This window comes from Echinops telfairi, unplaced genomic scaffold (assembly GCF_000313985.2).
Source record: "Echinops telfairi isolate 266 unplaced genomic scaffold, ASM31398v2 ScPeMD7_70;HRSCAF=299, whole genome shotgun sequence".
In the NCBI taxonomy this organism is placed as follows: Eukaryota; Metazoa; Chordata; class Mammalia; order Afrosoricida; family Tenrecidae; genus Echinops; species Echinops telfairi.
The window spans coordinates 49,124,260-49,139,678 of record NW_022103968.1 but is presented as its reverse complement, the minus strand read 5'-3'; the positions used below and the strand labels follow the sequence as shown (position 1 = coordinate 49,139,678).

At 41.5% G+C, this 15,419-nt stretch overlaps 1 protein-coding gene across 1 annotated transcript in view; it reads right to left on the bottom strand.

Annotated features, from left to right (window-relative positions):
- BICC1 (BicC family RNA binding protein 1) overlaps positions 1–15,419 on the bottom strand; it is a 326,903-nt gene that overhangs the window by 37,374 nt on the left and 274,110 nt on the right. Inside the window, exons 4-11 of the mRNA XM_013004286.3 lie at positions 12,881–12,960; positions 10,741–10,899; positions 9,421–9,474; positions 8,385–8,579; positions 7,918–8,169; positions 3,671–3,802; positions 1,215–1,401; positions 77–238 (exon numbers count right to left, since the gene is read on the bottom strand). Of these exons, the coding sequence (XP_012859740.1) occupies positions 77–238; positions 1,215–1,401; positions 3,671–3,802; positions 7,918–8,169; positions 8,385–8,579; positions 9,421–9,474; positions 10,741–10,899; positions 12,881–12,960 (1,221 nt within the window). The remainder of the gene's footprint in view (positions 1–76; positions 239–1,214; positions 1,402–3,670; positions 3,803–7,917; positions 8,170–8,384; positions 8,580–9,420; positions 9,475–10,740; positions 10,900–12,880; positions 12,961–15,419) is intronic.

The following is a 15,419-nucleotide window of genomic DNA, read 5'->3' as shown; positions in this document are numbered from 1 at the left end:
TAAACAACTGGATAATTTTATTTAAAAACGTACAAAACCTAAGACACACATTCTAATATGTTTAAATGATACCGACCTGTTGCACTTGAAGTATTAGCAAGTGGTGGCGCCCATAACGTGGGGCTGGGGGCACCAGAACTTGGACTTTGCAAAGGACTGACTGAGCTATTGAGAGCATTCAACAGTGAATTTGGTGTTGCAGACGTATTTAGAGATAAGGAGGTGGGCCCCAAAAGACCTAAAATGAATGAAGTTAAAGTCAATATGCATATTTATTCAAGATGTTCAGACCAAGATAGTATCAATATTGACGTGTGGAATACATTTTTAAAGTAAGGTGTTGGAATTTTTTTTAATTGCCGAGCTTTTTTTTTTTCTTTTTAATTTCACAAATCAAATCTAGCCTTGTAATGAGGCAGGACAATTTGCTAGGATTATTGTGTCACTGCATGATGGCAAATGAAATGTATAAAAAAGTATACCTCACCTAATTGTAATAAAGCAACTACCTTCAGTCTTTCAGACAAAAATCCATACAAGAGACAATCAATTTCACCAGGACCATGAAAGCAGTTCCCCTACTTCCTACAGAACTAAAGCACAGGCAGGGTGTTCATTCATTGTTATTTTCCTTGCCTTCGATATAAATACATTTCCATTTGCTTCCCTCGGCGGCTGCCCATTAGATTTCCTCTGTGTCTCGCCAACGCAGGCCTAACCTCCGGGGACAGGTGCTCCGCCTGCCTTCCCCTCTCCCGTTCCCCAGCCCTCACGCAGATGGGCAATTACTTTTTGAAAAGCAAACTGGATAATCTTTCTCCCTAGGGATCAATGGCAATATTGCAAATGCAAAGAGAACAAACACATGGATTCCAGTCCGTCTGCTCACTTCACTCTCCACGGCATTCTTCACTTGGATGAGCAAACCCAGCCAATACGAGTCAAACCAGCGGACCCTGATTATCTACGCCAACGTGGAAAGAACCGTTATAACAGAAATCCAGAATCGAGCAAAAACCAAAACCGCAAAGGGATCGATTCACAGTTTGTTGGTTTGGGGGTTGTTGTTTTTTGCCTGATTTTAGGGCTTAGGAGGAAAATAAATGGCCTGTAAAACATAGACCCACGTGGTAGAAAAATGGGGGCAGGATAACCCGCCCCCGCCCCCGCCCCCTCCCCGTGACTGAGAAGAACTGTAAGGATAAAGGCGATACCTAGTCCAGTGAGTCCAAGGCCTGCTGAAGCTAAAATATCCAAGCTGGGACATGCCAGGCCGGCAGGGCATGACGCTGGGGATGGGCCGGTTGCCATGGTAACCCCACTGCTTTCAAGTCCGAGGAGACATTTCCTTGCTTCATACATATTTAAGGCATTTCGCTCCACACTTTTCACAATCACAGACTATGAAAACACATAATGGGGGGAAGTGACATACACGTAGTCTACAGTGCATTGGGGGAGGGTGGGAGAGGTCAGGAATAAATATGCTAACACGAATTCAGTTCAGGGTCTAGATGAATGCAGTCTAAAATCAACTTCTACCCACTTATTTCTTAAGTCTACTAATTTTGGGAAGACCATAAAATGTTATTTATTAACGGTGCCCTGGGTTCTAGATATTGTGATAGACGCTTTACATATATTCCAATCCATGCCCAACCCATAGATGGTGGGACTCATGAGCCATCAGAGAGCATCCATGCAGTTGAAGGGCTCACTCAAGGTTGCCGCCAAGCCCTTTGGGGTCAGCAAGAGGAACAGACTTCGGGGGCCTCTCTACAGCCCCTTCTCTTTCACAACCTCCTATCTTTACAATTGAAACTGTTGCCTACGTGAGCTCCTCTTTACAAACCAACGAGTCACTATGCAGAGATGGCAGAATAAGTCACTGACTTCTGGTGTTCATCTTTTACTGGTGAAGGAACAGTGTTTCAGGGCCACTATTTCTCCCTAATGACACAATGTCAAAAAGCTTACGAGAAATGAAATGTATCAAAAATAAATGCCCCATACATTAAAAGAGGGGAGGGGGGGGGGAATCTTCCAATAGTCAATAAAGAAAATTTGTGGATGAAAAAGCCGTTAAAACAGCAGGCAGAATTGGAGCCAACTAGACATAATCAAACGATCCCAGCTGCCAAGGGTGCTTCGGCATTCTCTCCGACCATCGCTTTGTGCCTGCTCTGGGCTCATTCTTGATGTACTGGGGGAGTCCTCCTGTGTCCGTCCATGTCAACAATGACTAGTTCTACAATGTCTCTTCTACCTTTACCTTTAGCCCTGGTAGCAACAGTATTCTAATCAAGTAATGCATGAAATCAAACATGAAGCTTTATGATACATAAAATTAAGGTCCTTTGCTCCACTTTATACTCATCACATCAAACTCATGACACCAATGGTTTCTCCAAGTTCTCTACTGAAGAGAACATGATTGTTCTTGTAATGCATAATGTGGGGCATATAATTTATAATTAGACAAATGTCATAGAATACATATATCATTAGGCATATATGACATTTATAATTTAGGAAATTATAAAAATGGAAGGCACACATACTTGGTATTTTGCCTACTCAGAAACTTCGACTTGGATTGAGAAATTAGCATTTTTTGTCCTCTAAAATTTCAAGAAACTTAATAATTTACATTTGATAAATCTGCATATTTTGATTTTTTAATGCAGAAAACCAAAATCAATATAGTACCCGTGTACTTATTCACCTAGAATTAAATATAAATTATTTTGTTAAAAATTTTGACAAAGTTTTAAAAAACCACACATTTCCTTTGTTGACGTTCCTTGTCTCATTTTCCTTCCTCCGAATCATTCTGAATTTGATGTGTATTGTTCCAGACAACACACTGTACTTTTAAAAAACATAAATAAATATTAGCATTTAGTACATGCTTTAGTGAAACTTGCTTTTTTTTTCACTCAAGGTCCTTCCTGCCCATTTGGTGCAAGAATCTTCTACAAGGTATGTAGATAAATACGGAATTGATAGTGGAATCAGCATTTTCCGGGAGACTAGATGGTCTCCAAGTGCTCTCCAACATGGCGCCAATTTACACAGCAGTCATATGAGAGCACCTCCTTCGCTTACATCCTCTCTGATACTTAGTATCACCAGTTTTACCTATTCAATTTTAATTCTACATGTAGTTATTGAAATTTTGTAATATCACACAATAAAGGGCTCTGAGAGAAGGCTGAACTTGGCCAACGCAATACTTAAAGTAGCACAATGTCAGGCACACAGTTGATTACACTAATCCTTCTGAACTGCACTGGATACATGCATACACACAGACTGAATGCTTATTAGCCTTATCAGCTCTCTAGCTCAGTAAAGCTTAAAGTTATCAGATTGCAAGTTAATAAGAATATTTTTTCCTCTCACATATTTTTAATAGGAAAAAAATGGCTACTAAGAATGGCCTTCAAAAACCAACATTTTTTATTCCATTTTTCCAAGAACATTTTTGAAACCCCCTTGGATATAGATGAAGAAAACAGAGACCAATAATCAATGTTATTACCAATTTGTATGTATATAAAATAATTATAAGGCTACATATTATATAGACTATCAGTTAAGAATATGCAAATGTATGCAGAATAAATACACATAGCTTTGGGATCTTTGGTCCAAATTCTAAACCAACCTTGCTTGGTTGTTTTGGCTTTGGTTTAATACTGATGAAGACATCAAGCTGTTCCATCAATTGAGCAATGAATTGTGGATCTACTTCAATTTCTTCCTTCATATCAAACATCAACACAAGAGGAAGACAACCCTAGAAATGCAAACATAGAATGTGTTGGAGGTAATCAGTTAATTATTTAAACACCAGATAATTTAACATGTCTATAAATAATGTAATATTTTACATACACTAAAAGGTGAAAGCTAACTCACATGCTTTCATTTCACTTAGATGGTTGGTATTGAGATAATATCAAACGATAGAGACTTTTTTTGATGTGATGAAATTATGTCTTAAGTTCCATTTGGGAGCCTGACGGTTTTACCCACTTTTCACTTTGCAAAACACCTCCATTCTTTGACCTCAGGTTTGCAGTCATGATAGACACTCGAGTCTCAGCCACGGCAGGGCACGGATATGGCGCTTGCTCAACAACTTACAGTGGTGGCTTCTCCCGGCCTCTTGGATGAAGCGGAAACGTGCCTCGGCAGCCAAAGACGTCCGTCTGGCCAGAGCCATTGCAAGTGTCCATGTCTGTCCCTTTCTCCAGGAAACTAGCCTAGCCGTGTGTTTGCATATTGGCATCTTAATGCATCAAAGACTTCTTCACCAATCCAAGGTTTTATCATAAAGCGCAACTCAAACTTTAATTCTTTTCTGAAGCAAAATGCTACTACTGTCCCCCACTTTTTTAACCATCTCACTTTTTTGCACTGCAAAGTAATTTTTCCCTCAGGCTTTCAATTTGTAAAATTTCCTGACTTCTAAGCACATCACATACTTTTTATGATTCATAAAGAATACTCAATTTTAGCATATGTATCACTTAATTTTGTACACAAGTATCCCATCAAGCATACTATGGTTAAAATGTAATCATTATACTCCATTTCTCTTATGACAAAAGTAATATGTTTGGGGGAAATGGACTTAAAGGGGGAAAAACGTGATAGTTAAAATAAAGGTAGAATCCTTCCAATTTATTTCTTGACCTCTTACTTTTTCCCACTAGCATGCAGCAAGACACGGGTGTCACACTTGTTGTTAGGTGCCCCGGAGGCGTTCCCCCTCCCACAGTGACCCTATCTGTTCATGCACCACAGGTTCACGGCTCACCTCTATTTTGATCCAAGTACAAATACGAACTTATAATTCTCCAGAATGCTTGAAAAAGCTCACTGAATTAAAAAGTAACATTTAAAGCTCTTGAAGAAGATAAAAATAAATATAAACCATAAGTAACCGTGGATATGAATATGCTACCTGATAGTGCTATATGAAAAGGGGCCTGATAAGTAATGTCGGCTAAATAAAAAAATCCCATTTACAACAAAACCAATTTAAGTTATCATAATAATTCTTACTGATTATAACGTCTGTCATCTGTCGCAGGAAATTAATCAATATTACAAACAGATTTTATCAAAGTGTTGAAAACATGAATTCTGCAGGTTAATCAAAACAAAGATCACACTGGAGCGTACTGCTTCCAATGCCCCGGGAAGTCAGGAATTGAACAGGAAAGCACACGGTGTTTTGAGCAGGAGTATCTGTGGGCTGGCCATGCTGCTCCTCCAAGCTGTTGTTACGCAGATTGACCCAGGTGTATGAGATCGTCAAGCTATGATGAGCTGTACTTATGAAGAGTCATTTGAGTTGTTCTTGTCACACTATGCACTGCACGCCATGTTACAACATGTCATTGATTGATGTTAGCATTCTCAGATGTTGACTCAAAGGTTTTGTTTTTAACTTTTATTAACTTTTATTTTAAGCTTAATTTACTCCAGTCATAAGTTTTTGCTTCTACAGTTTCTTCTGGGAGAGCTGTAGAGCCTCTTCCTCTGGTTTAGGAACCATGTGCTCCTTTTCAGGGAGGATGGTTTCAGTGCGGCAGGGGGAGCTCACGGGTGGGTTGATCTGTCCACGAGCTTTGTAAGTCCGGTGACGCATCTTGGGGGCTTGGTTCACCTAGATGTGCTCAATGACCAGAGAATCCACATCTAAACCCTTCCGTTCAGCGTGACTCTTTGCATTTTTAAGTATGTGCAGCAAACATTCAGCACTCTTTTTGGCCCAGCGGCCCTGGGTCCAACCCCGCTGTTTGGCCTGGACACCTACTGACTCCACCAGTGTAACGTCGGAAGGGTACACACTGCTCCTGCAGAGTGAAGTCTTTCAAATATTTGGTGAGTTTCCAGATATGCATTCCCTGGATGGCCTGGGCAGTTTCATGGGTGTTCTTAACGTGGACCCAGAGATTCGACCCTCTTGATTTGCATGATTGTGTGGAGTTTCTGGGCCAAGTGTGTAGCAAACCGTTTTGGCAGGTCACCTCAGGCCGCTGCAGAACCAAAGGTGCTCAATTTTACAATTTACAAAACACTACTGAAGGGAGCTAGCTTTCTAAACTTAACCAGGGGCTTGAGTTACTTGAACACACAGACACAAATCTGATCACTTTGCTAACGTTGACAAGTAGCTGCAGGAAGCTGTCTGAATCTCATCTGAACCACACAGACATCTGAGGACTGACCCAGATGATGCGGAGCTTTCCACAGTGAAGTTATTACAACAACTGACAAGTGACAAATAAGAAGAATCACTTTCCATCCGTGCCACAAAATATAGGCACTGATTTCATTGCTACCTATTCTGTGTTCAGTCTGTTTTTTTAACAAATCATTTTATTGGGGGCTCTTACAGCTCTTATAACAATCCATACATCAATTGTATCAAGAACATTTGTACATAAGTTGCCATCATTATTTTCAAAACATTTTCTTTCTTCTTGAGAGCTTGGTAATCAGTTCCTCTTTTTTCCCTCCCTCTCTCACCCTCCCACTCTCCTGAACCCTTGATAAACTATAAATTATTCTTATTTTCATATCTTACACCATCCACTGTCTCTCTTCACCTATGTTTCTGTTGTTTGTCTCTGGGGAGCCTGGGGGGGGGTGTAATACATCACATCGATCATTGAGATTGGTTCCTCCTTTCTCCCCTTTCTGCCCCTACCTTCCCCTTACCCTCACAGTATGCTACTCCCATTATTGTTCCTGAGGGGTTTACCTTTATCTGTCCTGGATTCTGTGTGTCGAGAGCTCTTATTGGTACCAGTGTACATGCTCCAGTCTAGCCAGATTTGTAAGGTAGAACTGGGGTCATGATAGTGGCGGGGAGGTAACTTTGAAGAACTAGAGGAATGTTGTATGTTTTGTCGGTGCTATGCTGCACCATGGCTGACTTGTCCCTTCCTTGTGACCCTTCTGTGAGGGGATGTCCAATTGTCTACAGATGGGCTTTGCGTCTCCACTCCAGCTCCCCTCATTCACATCCATATGATTTTGTTTTGGGACTTGATTGCCTGATACCTGATTCTGTAGACACCTCATGATCACACAGGCTGGTGTGCTTCTTCCATGTGGGCTTTGTTGCTTCTCTGCTAGTTGACCACTTGCTTAACATCAAGCTTTTGAGACACCAGATGCTGTATCTTCTAATAGCCAGGCACTATCAGTTTTCTTCACCACATTTGCTTATGCACCCATTTTGACTTTGGCGATCAGGTGGGGAAGGTGAGAATCACAGAATGCCAGGTTATCAGAATAAAGTATTCTTTTGTTGAGGGAGGACTGAGTAGAAACCCAATGTGTATCTACTCCCTTGATACTTAAATATAACTATATGTACATAGACCCATATCTCTATCATTATTAATATTTAAAATATTAATATATTTACATATACATGCCTATATTTAGACCTCTATGAATGTCTTTTGCCTACTAGTTCTTTCCTCTAGTTCTTTTTATTTTCTTCTTGTCCCGCTGTCATGTTCAACCGTCATTCGGGTTTCAGTAACTCCTTTCGGCTGCATTGCCCTTGATCAAACCCCACCAGGAGTTCTAAACCCTCCTCACCATCGATTTTAGTTCTCTGTTGTTCCCTTATCCCTGGGTTTGTTGGCTCCGCTCCCTTTCCTCCCCCTCTCTCTCTCGCTCCTGTCCTCCTGGAACCTCCGGTCCCATTGTTTTCTCTTCGATGGAACGAAATAAAGCCTATTGAGGTATTATGGACCTTACTTTTTCAGTCTATTTCCTTTCACCAAACAGCATCATTACTTGACCAGGTTTCTGTCATGGACAGCATCACATAATATACACAGAGATTTTTAAAAATAACATTCATTTCCCTAAACTTACCATGAGATATTGCCTTGCCAGACAGACAGACTCAATGGTGCCCTGGAGGTAGATAGTAGATTTCTTCTGTGGATTACTGGGATCAGGGAAGTGGATCTGAGCACCTGTTCTCTGCATGATATGTTTGATGTTGCTACCATTTCGACCCATCATAAAGAGGTGATGCTGAGCCGCAATGTCTAGTTGTGTGCTCACAGGAATAGCTGACGCCAGGCTCCCCGCTAGATGTTCTAACAGCATGGCAGCCCCTTCCTAGGAGAATCAGATGGAGACAAAGTCACCCTCTACATGAACTGGCCACACCTATGGAAGGATTCGACTGTCCTTGTAAGAGCTATGGAAATAGGCAACACATAAAGCAAAATGAGGGAAATTTCTGGAAAACAATTGAGCCCAATATATGCTTTAAAAATATGACTCGCATGATTTGTACACTTAAGATGCTTGGCATGCCCTCCACTGCTTACCTTCACAGCGCTGGTGTTGTTCTGCGAGCCTCGCACGATGACAGTAGCACCATACATCCGGGAGCGCTGTTTGAAAGTCACGGAGATGTTGTGCGTCTGAGAGAGGTGCTGGATCGAGGGCGCGTTGGGGTCGGGGACTGGCTGGAGGATTCCCGCAATGGGCAGCTCAAACATCAGCACCAAAGGAAGCAGCTCCTGCAATAAAACGATGGTGACTCGGGGCATAAACGCCAGTGAGCTACCTTTAGAGGCCTATCTAATGCATGAGCTCTTGTTTGAGGATGAGATTCTGAAGTACAAATTACTTTTACTATAGACTCAAGATTGGTAGGTCACATATCAAGTGTTTTGGATCGTTTAAAGGAACATTTTGTAAAACCTGAGTGTTTAGAACTTAAAATGACCGTGGCATTTTTCCTCAGGCTTCTTTTTGATCACTTCAACATCATATGAGAAATGGAACTGGGTTCAATCCAGATTATCTCTAAAAAACATCTTAAATGGAAAAGGATTTATAACGGCATAAACCAAAACCAAACTCACTGCCATGGGGCCAAGTCTGACCCCACAGTGACATTGGTATAAGAGTACACGTCCTGTTACCTGTTCTACGCAAGAGCTGCAGAGGCAATGACCAATACAGTGCCCCTAGCCACCTTAGCAATCTAAACCAGGATTCCACAGGACTGCCCTTGTGGGCTTCTGAGATGCCACATTTTCATGGGAGCAGACAGCCTCATCTCTCTTCCATGGACGGGCTGGTGGGTTCAAAGTGTTGACGTTAAAGTCAGCCGCTCAATGTGCAGCCCACTATGCCACCAAGGCTCTTTATAAATAATATAGAAAAAAACTGTTTTAAGTCTACAAAAAGTTGGGATAACAAATGCCAAAGTAGACAAAAGACAACTTTGTCGATATCTCATACTTACTTGGATTTATTATTGGTTATAAAGAAAATAAAATATGATATTTTAAATTGTTTCTAATGCAAATATTGCTGACATTGGTTTGCAATATTAAAGTAATAAGTAGTTACCCGAATTCTAACTCGAGCAGATTCTACTCCTGATGGTTGTCCTGCTATGGATACCTGTAGAAATAAGAAAATAAGAAGTCCGGTGTATTTCAGTTGATTCCATATTTGCATTTTTCAGTTATCTGCATCCTGTACTTAATGTGAACTTGCTAAAAAAAAAAAAGGTTGAATCTGAAATTTCAATACAGACGTCTTGATTTGAATTTTCCTTTTAACAAGAAATTCAGAGGATTTACGTCAACTTATCTACATCACCTCCTGGACTTACCTACACCTCATACCTCCCATAAGGTCATTCCCCTTCAAATAAGTCTTCAACATTTCATTTTCTTTCTTCTTTTAACTCTTTGAATATGAGCTCAATGCCACTATAAAATGGTCTGGCTGTACTATATCTCAAAATATACATATTTTAACTCTGTTATGATTGTTTGGGGCAGCTGAGTCCACTTCAACTGACAGTGACCCCACGTAAAAACCTTGGAGCATCGTCTGCTCTGAGTTTTCATGGGAACATATCAATTGTAGATCTTTCTCCCATACAACCACTGAGTGGATTAGAACCACCAACCTTCTGGCTAGCAGTGAAATGCTTGACTATTGTGCTGTCAGGGACCCTTGCTAGCTGGTAAGTAATCACTGCCCCAAGCCCACGGATCTTCCCATGACTCATCTACTACAGAGTTAATCTTGGTACTGGAGGAAGGAGTGTTCCAAAACACCACTCGGAGGGATGGTGACCATGCCCACCAGTTAGTCTGTAAACAGTCTGAACACTGCCCTGCTTCTCGCTCGGTCTGCCTAACTAGTCCCCTATGAAAGCAGCCCACTGTCAAGGGAGGAGAAGAGACCACATCCAGTCACCTTTCTGTTCAACACAATGCTTAGTACTGTGATGGCTGAGAAGAGATCTGACGATAGAACCTAGGGCACCGCCTGGTGGGGCAGCGCAGCCAGGATCCACAGAGCAGACAGGCGCTGGAACGAGGCAGGAGTCCAGGGCCATTCCTAAGGGACATGCTGAGTCTTTTCTTAAGGTTCTTGTTTTTTATGGCTATTATCTGGTCTTCTACGAATCATTTAGAGACTAAGACTTTGGGTTAAAAATAATAATAAATAAATTAAAAAATAAAAGACTTTGGGTTCCACCTACAGCTCATCTTCTCAAGAAAGCTCTGCACCTTCAATTTGTAGGCTTGTACAAGTCATCTAACTGATGCTGTGGGTGGGGACTGGCTCTCATCTCTCAAAAGCAATATGCCTTCTGAAAATTAAGATTGTGATCCATCCCATAAGAGTTTGCTTGAAAAGAAAAGTCACCTGGTTGCTTTTCTCCGCTTGGTTATTCCTGTTAGAATCTGGAAAGTGGATGTGGCATCCTGTTTCTTCCATTACTTTTTTAATATTGTTGCCACCCTTGCCGATTACATGAGAGTGTTCTGTATGTGAAACATCCATCTTCAGTGTGACCCGGTTGCTCTACACAGAAATAATGTTATTATTTCTCATGTGTCAGAAAGGAAGGAACAAACCCCAACATATTTTCTGTTCGGGGAATAACATTAACAAAATGGCCTATTAGAAAACCAGAGATTTCTTAATAAAAATCCTCCTGTATGATAAAATTTCTATTTCTTTTTGACTATAAAAAATGAATTCTCACTTTAAATAAATTTGTCACAAGAAATAGAAAGATGCACTGTTTACCAGGATAATTTGGGGGAGGGGGGTGTTAGGTCTTAAAGTTAGTACAATTACAAATAAATCACTCATTTTCTTTTTAACAAACATTATACTTGAACTATGAAAACTTAAAATGGCAAGACTGAAAATGTGTGTATACTATTAAATTAATAGAAAAGTAAATCAAGCTCTAAACTGTGAATAGGGAAGAATTTACAAGTGTTGCCTCCTCACAGTCTATGTTGTTTTGTGTTGAACTTGACAACACAGATTGTCAAGAGTGAGGAAGAGGTCTCAAACAGTCTAGCAGTGAAAGGTCCTCACGTAGTAACTCAGACAAATGTAAGATGTTATAATAAGCCAAGATATAAAATCCCAAGACATGAGGAATGAAAACACGGTGTTCGTCTCTGAATCCGTGTGCTTACATTCTGGGAATTTTGCATTATAAAAATGTTAAGACCGACATGAAAGCTCTCCTGGTGGATAAGGATGGTACTGGAAAAGGCCAGTCTTTAGACGGTAACTTCAGAAAGTGAAAATGCAGCAAGATGTCCAAACTACCAAGAATTTTCCCCTTCTCAATTCTTGGTTTTCAAACATCTCCTCATTAAATGTTTTGGTGTTCAAACTTAATTCTTCTTTTAGTTTACCATTAGAAATACTGGACAAGATATAGCCTTTCTGTTTGGGGGGAAGAAAAGAAGATGGTTTAGAAATATTTAATAATTAGAAGGTGAATAGAGGTTAGAAGTGAACACAAAAGAGGAAGGCATCAGTCCTCACAACAAGGAAATACCAGGCAGCATCACACGGAGGTTAAAGATCAGGAAACCTGGCTTTACATTTCACAAGGTTTGTTATCAGCTCTCGATTCTGGGCAAATTAATGTCTCTGGGTGGAGTTGGCTATAAGGAGTAAACAAGTCAATACTTATAAAATATAAAGTGCTTGGCAAAGTGTCTGGCACCTAACAAGTGCTTTGTGTTGTTAGGTACCATCCAGCTGATTCCAACTCATAGCGACCCTGCAGCCGATGCACCCAAACCCACCTGGAGCCCATACCGGCCTCGCAATCGCTACTGTGTTTGAGCCCGTTGCTGCTTTAGACGTGTATATGAAAGAAGTCCTATAAAATTAGCATGCAATTTGACACCTTTAAGTCTTGGAAATCCTATCTTGGGTCACTATGAATCGGAATAGATTGTAAAAGTGGGTTTGCATGTGGGAAGGGATGCAAGCAGTAATATCCACGCTGTGTCACCCACAGAGATGCACATCTACACCGCAGGCCACACAGCCGTAGGGAAGATCAGTCCTGTTTTGTATTGGCCTTATCAGGGAAAATATGTTACACTTTGCAGTCTCTTCATCGTTACCCCAAACTAATCTGGAAAGTGGGTGTGGCATCATGCTTCTTCTGTTATTTTTTCAATATTGTTAAAAGTGCCAATAGTTTTGTCTGAAGAGTGTGTGTTTGTGTGTGCATGTGTGTGTGTATACACACACACACATACACACACACAAACATCCATCCATGTACACACATACACATGTGCACCTATATGCATCCATAATATTGATCAATTACCCAAAGGTGAGAGACCATTCAAGTTTTAAGCAGATCTTTAGATCCATTGCAGAATCACACACGTGTTATTTCACAAACCGCCGCTGCTTAGTCCTGCTTCTTCTAGTGTGGCTCTTTGGGAACAGCATGAAGGAGCCCGTGCACAGACAGGGTTCTGATAGCTCCGAGTCCTTAACATGCACTTACTTTTGTGTCTAAGACAGACATGATCATTTCCTTGGCTTCTTTAACATCTTCCTTCTTTCCAGAAACCTTAATATGGGGATCTGTAAGAAACCAGAAGCAAAGCCGTCACATGAAGCTCCCAAACTCTTTGCTATTAAACACATGTCGTGATATGAGAAAACGGATTAGGCAACCCAAGATCTGATTCATTCTAGGCACATTATCGTGGAAGTCAAACAAGAAGATGGCAAAATATCCAAATGGTGCATATGTGTGGCTTTTTTTCCTTCTGAGAACTGGCTAAAACCGCTTACCTTAGATTACTTTTCAAATAATTATATCATGTAATTACTTTTAAACAAGTGACGCATGTATAAGTTCCACTTACTAAATGAATGCTTGGGGCAGTGTCTAAGGCTCACTCCTTGCATCCACACCGTAGTCTTAGTAGTTAGGAAAAACTAAGGCAAAGGAACTTTCAGTAACTTGCCCCAAAAGCCACTCCCAGGTTTGGCCAATATACTTCAATGCCCTACAACTCTTGATCCATATTTAAATCACAGGATGATTTAAGTTAATTTAGATTACAGGCTAATATGGTGGTGTGTGTGTGGGGGGGTTGTTGCTTACTCTTAGGAGTGTTTATTTAGCATTTATTCAGTATCTGTATTGAGTGATTAATATATGATATAGCCATTGTTCATCACTTCAGTTAACTTTTACCAGGAAGAGCATCTCTTCATTCCATACTTACTTCCTGAGTACCTATTCTAGGACCCAGGTTCTGCTCCCGGTAGTGGGGAGGGAAGAGACCAGACAAAAGCCCCATGTGTGCTTACAGAAATGAGATGTGCGAGCATGTGAATCAAATGAAAAAAAACCCAGTATATTAGAATTTAAATGCAATTTTTAAAACGAAGAAAGACGAGGAGTCCTGGGTTCGGTGGTGTTAGGCCTAAGTGAGAAAGTGAGGGGTCTGAGGAGAGGCTTCAAGGGGGGAGACAGCTGGCTAAGCTTGAATCTTCCAGGGGGAGGGACAGACAGGGCTAAGGCCCCAAGATGCTGGTGGCACTTTTTCAATTCTCTCTTTATTGGGTTTCCAGATCGCCCCAAGAATCCATGTGCCCGTCTGACGCGGAGCATGACCATTCTGGGGAGGCACAAAGGTCTACAAATTAACCACCAAATGCACTTCCATGGGCTGTTCCAGCTCACAGTGACCCTAAGTAGGGTTTTACATGGGATTTCCAAGACTGCCCATCTTCCTGGGAGCAGACAACCTCATCTTTCCCCTGAGGAGCTGCTGGCGGGTTTAAGCTGCCAACTCTGTGGTAAGCAGCACAGTGCCCAGCCCACATGCCACCAGTGAGCTTTAGAATGAGCTATAGGCATTAGGAACAAAGCAGCAAAACAAAGACAGAGATTAACAGTATTCACATAGCTAATCTCCACATTTATAGAATGTTTAAAATGTACTAAGTGGTAAGAATCAGATCTATGACTTAAAAAAATAAAAAAGGAACCAAGAAACCCCCTGCCATCCAGCTGATTCCTCATGGTGGCCACGCAGGGCAGGACAGCAGCCCCTGAAGGTGTCTGAAACCCGAAACCTTTGTGGGATTAGAAACTAGCCTCATCTTCCTCCCACAGAGCAGAGGGTGACTTTGAACTGCTGATCTTGCAGATAGCACCCCACCATGTACCCTATTATGCCCAACAGGGCTCCCCAGAGCTTGCCAATATTTAGTGGGTGCCTTTCAGAATTCAGAAGTAGTTCTGCTTCAGTCCTGTAACTTTCCGAAATCTTCCATTTTCAAGGACAAGGATTGGGAACCACCTGACGCAACTGTGGAGTACAGCGGTCCCTTCATCCTGAAGTCCCGTCCCAGATGAACAGCTATAAATCATGTCCCCCAAGGTGTAACTGGGTGATTAAAAAAATAAAGAGAAAAAGAAGGAGGCTGGAAGAAGAAAGGAAAAGACAGGTGGAGAAAGGAAGGAAAAGAGAGAGACGAGAGGAGGCGGGAGAGAGCGAGAAGGAATTATTTTCTGAGAGCTACGCTTTCCTCCAGTGCAGATGGCAAAACCCTGGTTGACAACAGTTCCAGAATGCAACACTGCTCTCTGACCTTCAAGGGAGCCATCCTCACAGCAACTGTGCTTATTTGAGTGGATGCCATCTTTCCAGCCCTGACCCTCAGTTCAGGCTGTCTCTCCCAGGGCTTGCTCTTGGCCTTTGGCCCTTTGCCGCACATTGTTATCTAACTTTCCCTCTCTCACCTCTGAAAACTTCCTGGCTCGTGGGGGCTTGGGAAGCTGAAAGGCTCTAAGATTGGCTGAAGCGTTCACAATCTGGTATTATACAGTGAAGGACCTCAAAGGAGGCGAAAGGTATTTCCACACATACAAGCACGGCACGCTCCTAATCATGGCTTTTCCCTACTGCATCCTAACAAGAAGCATCTTGTCTCTGTCATGTTCTTGCCAACTTCTGCCACAATTAAGTAAACGAAAAGCTTCGTCAATAAACTGTATCATGTTCATCATAACTCCCGAAGGC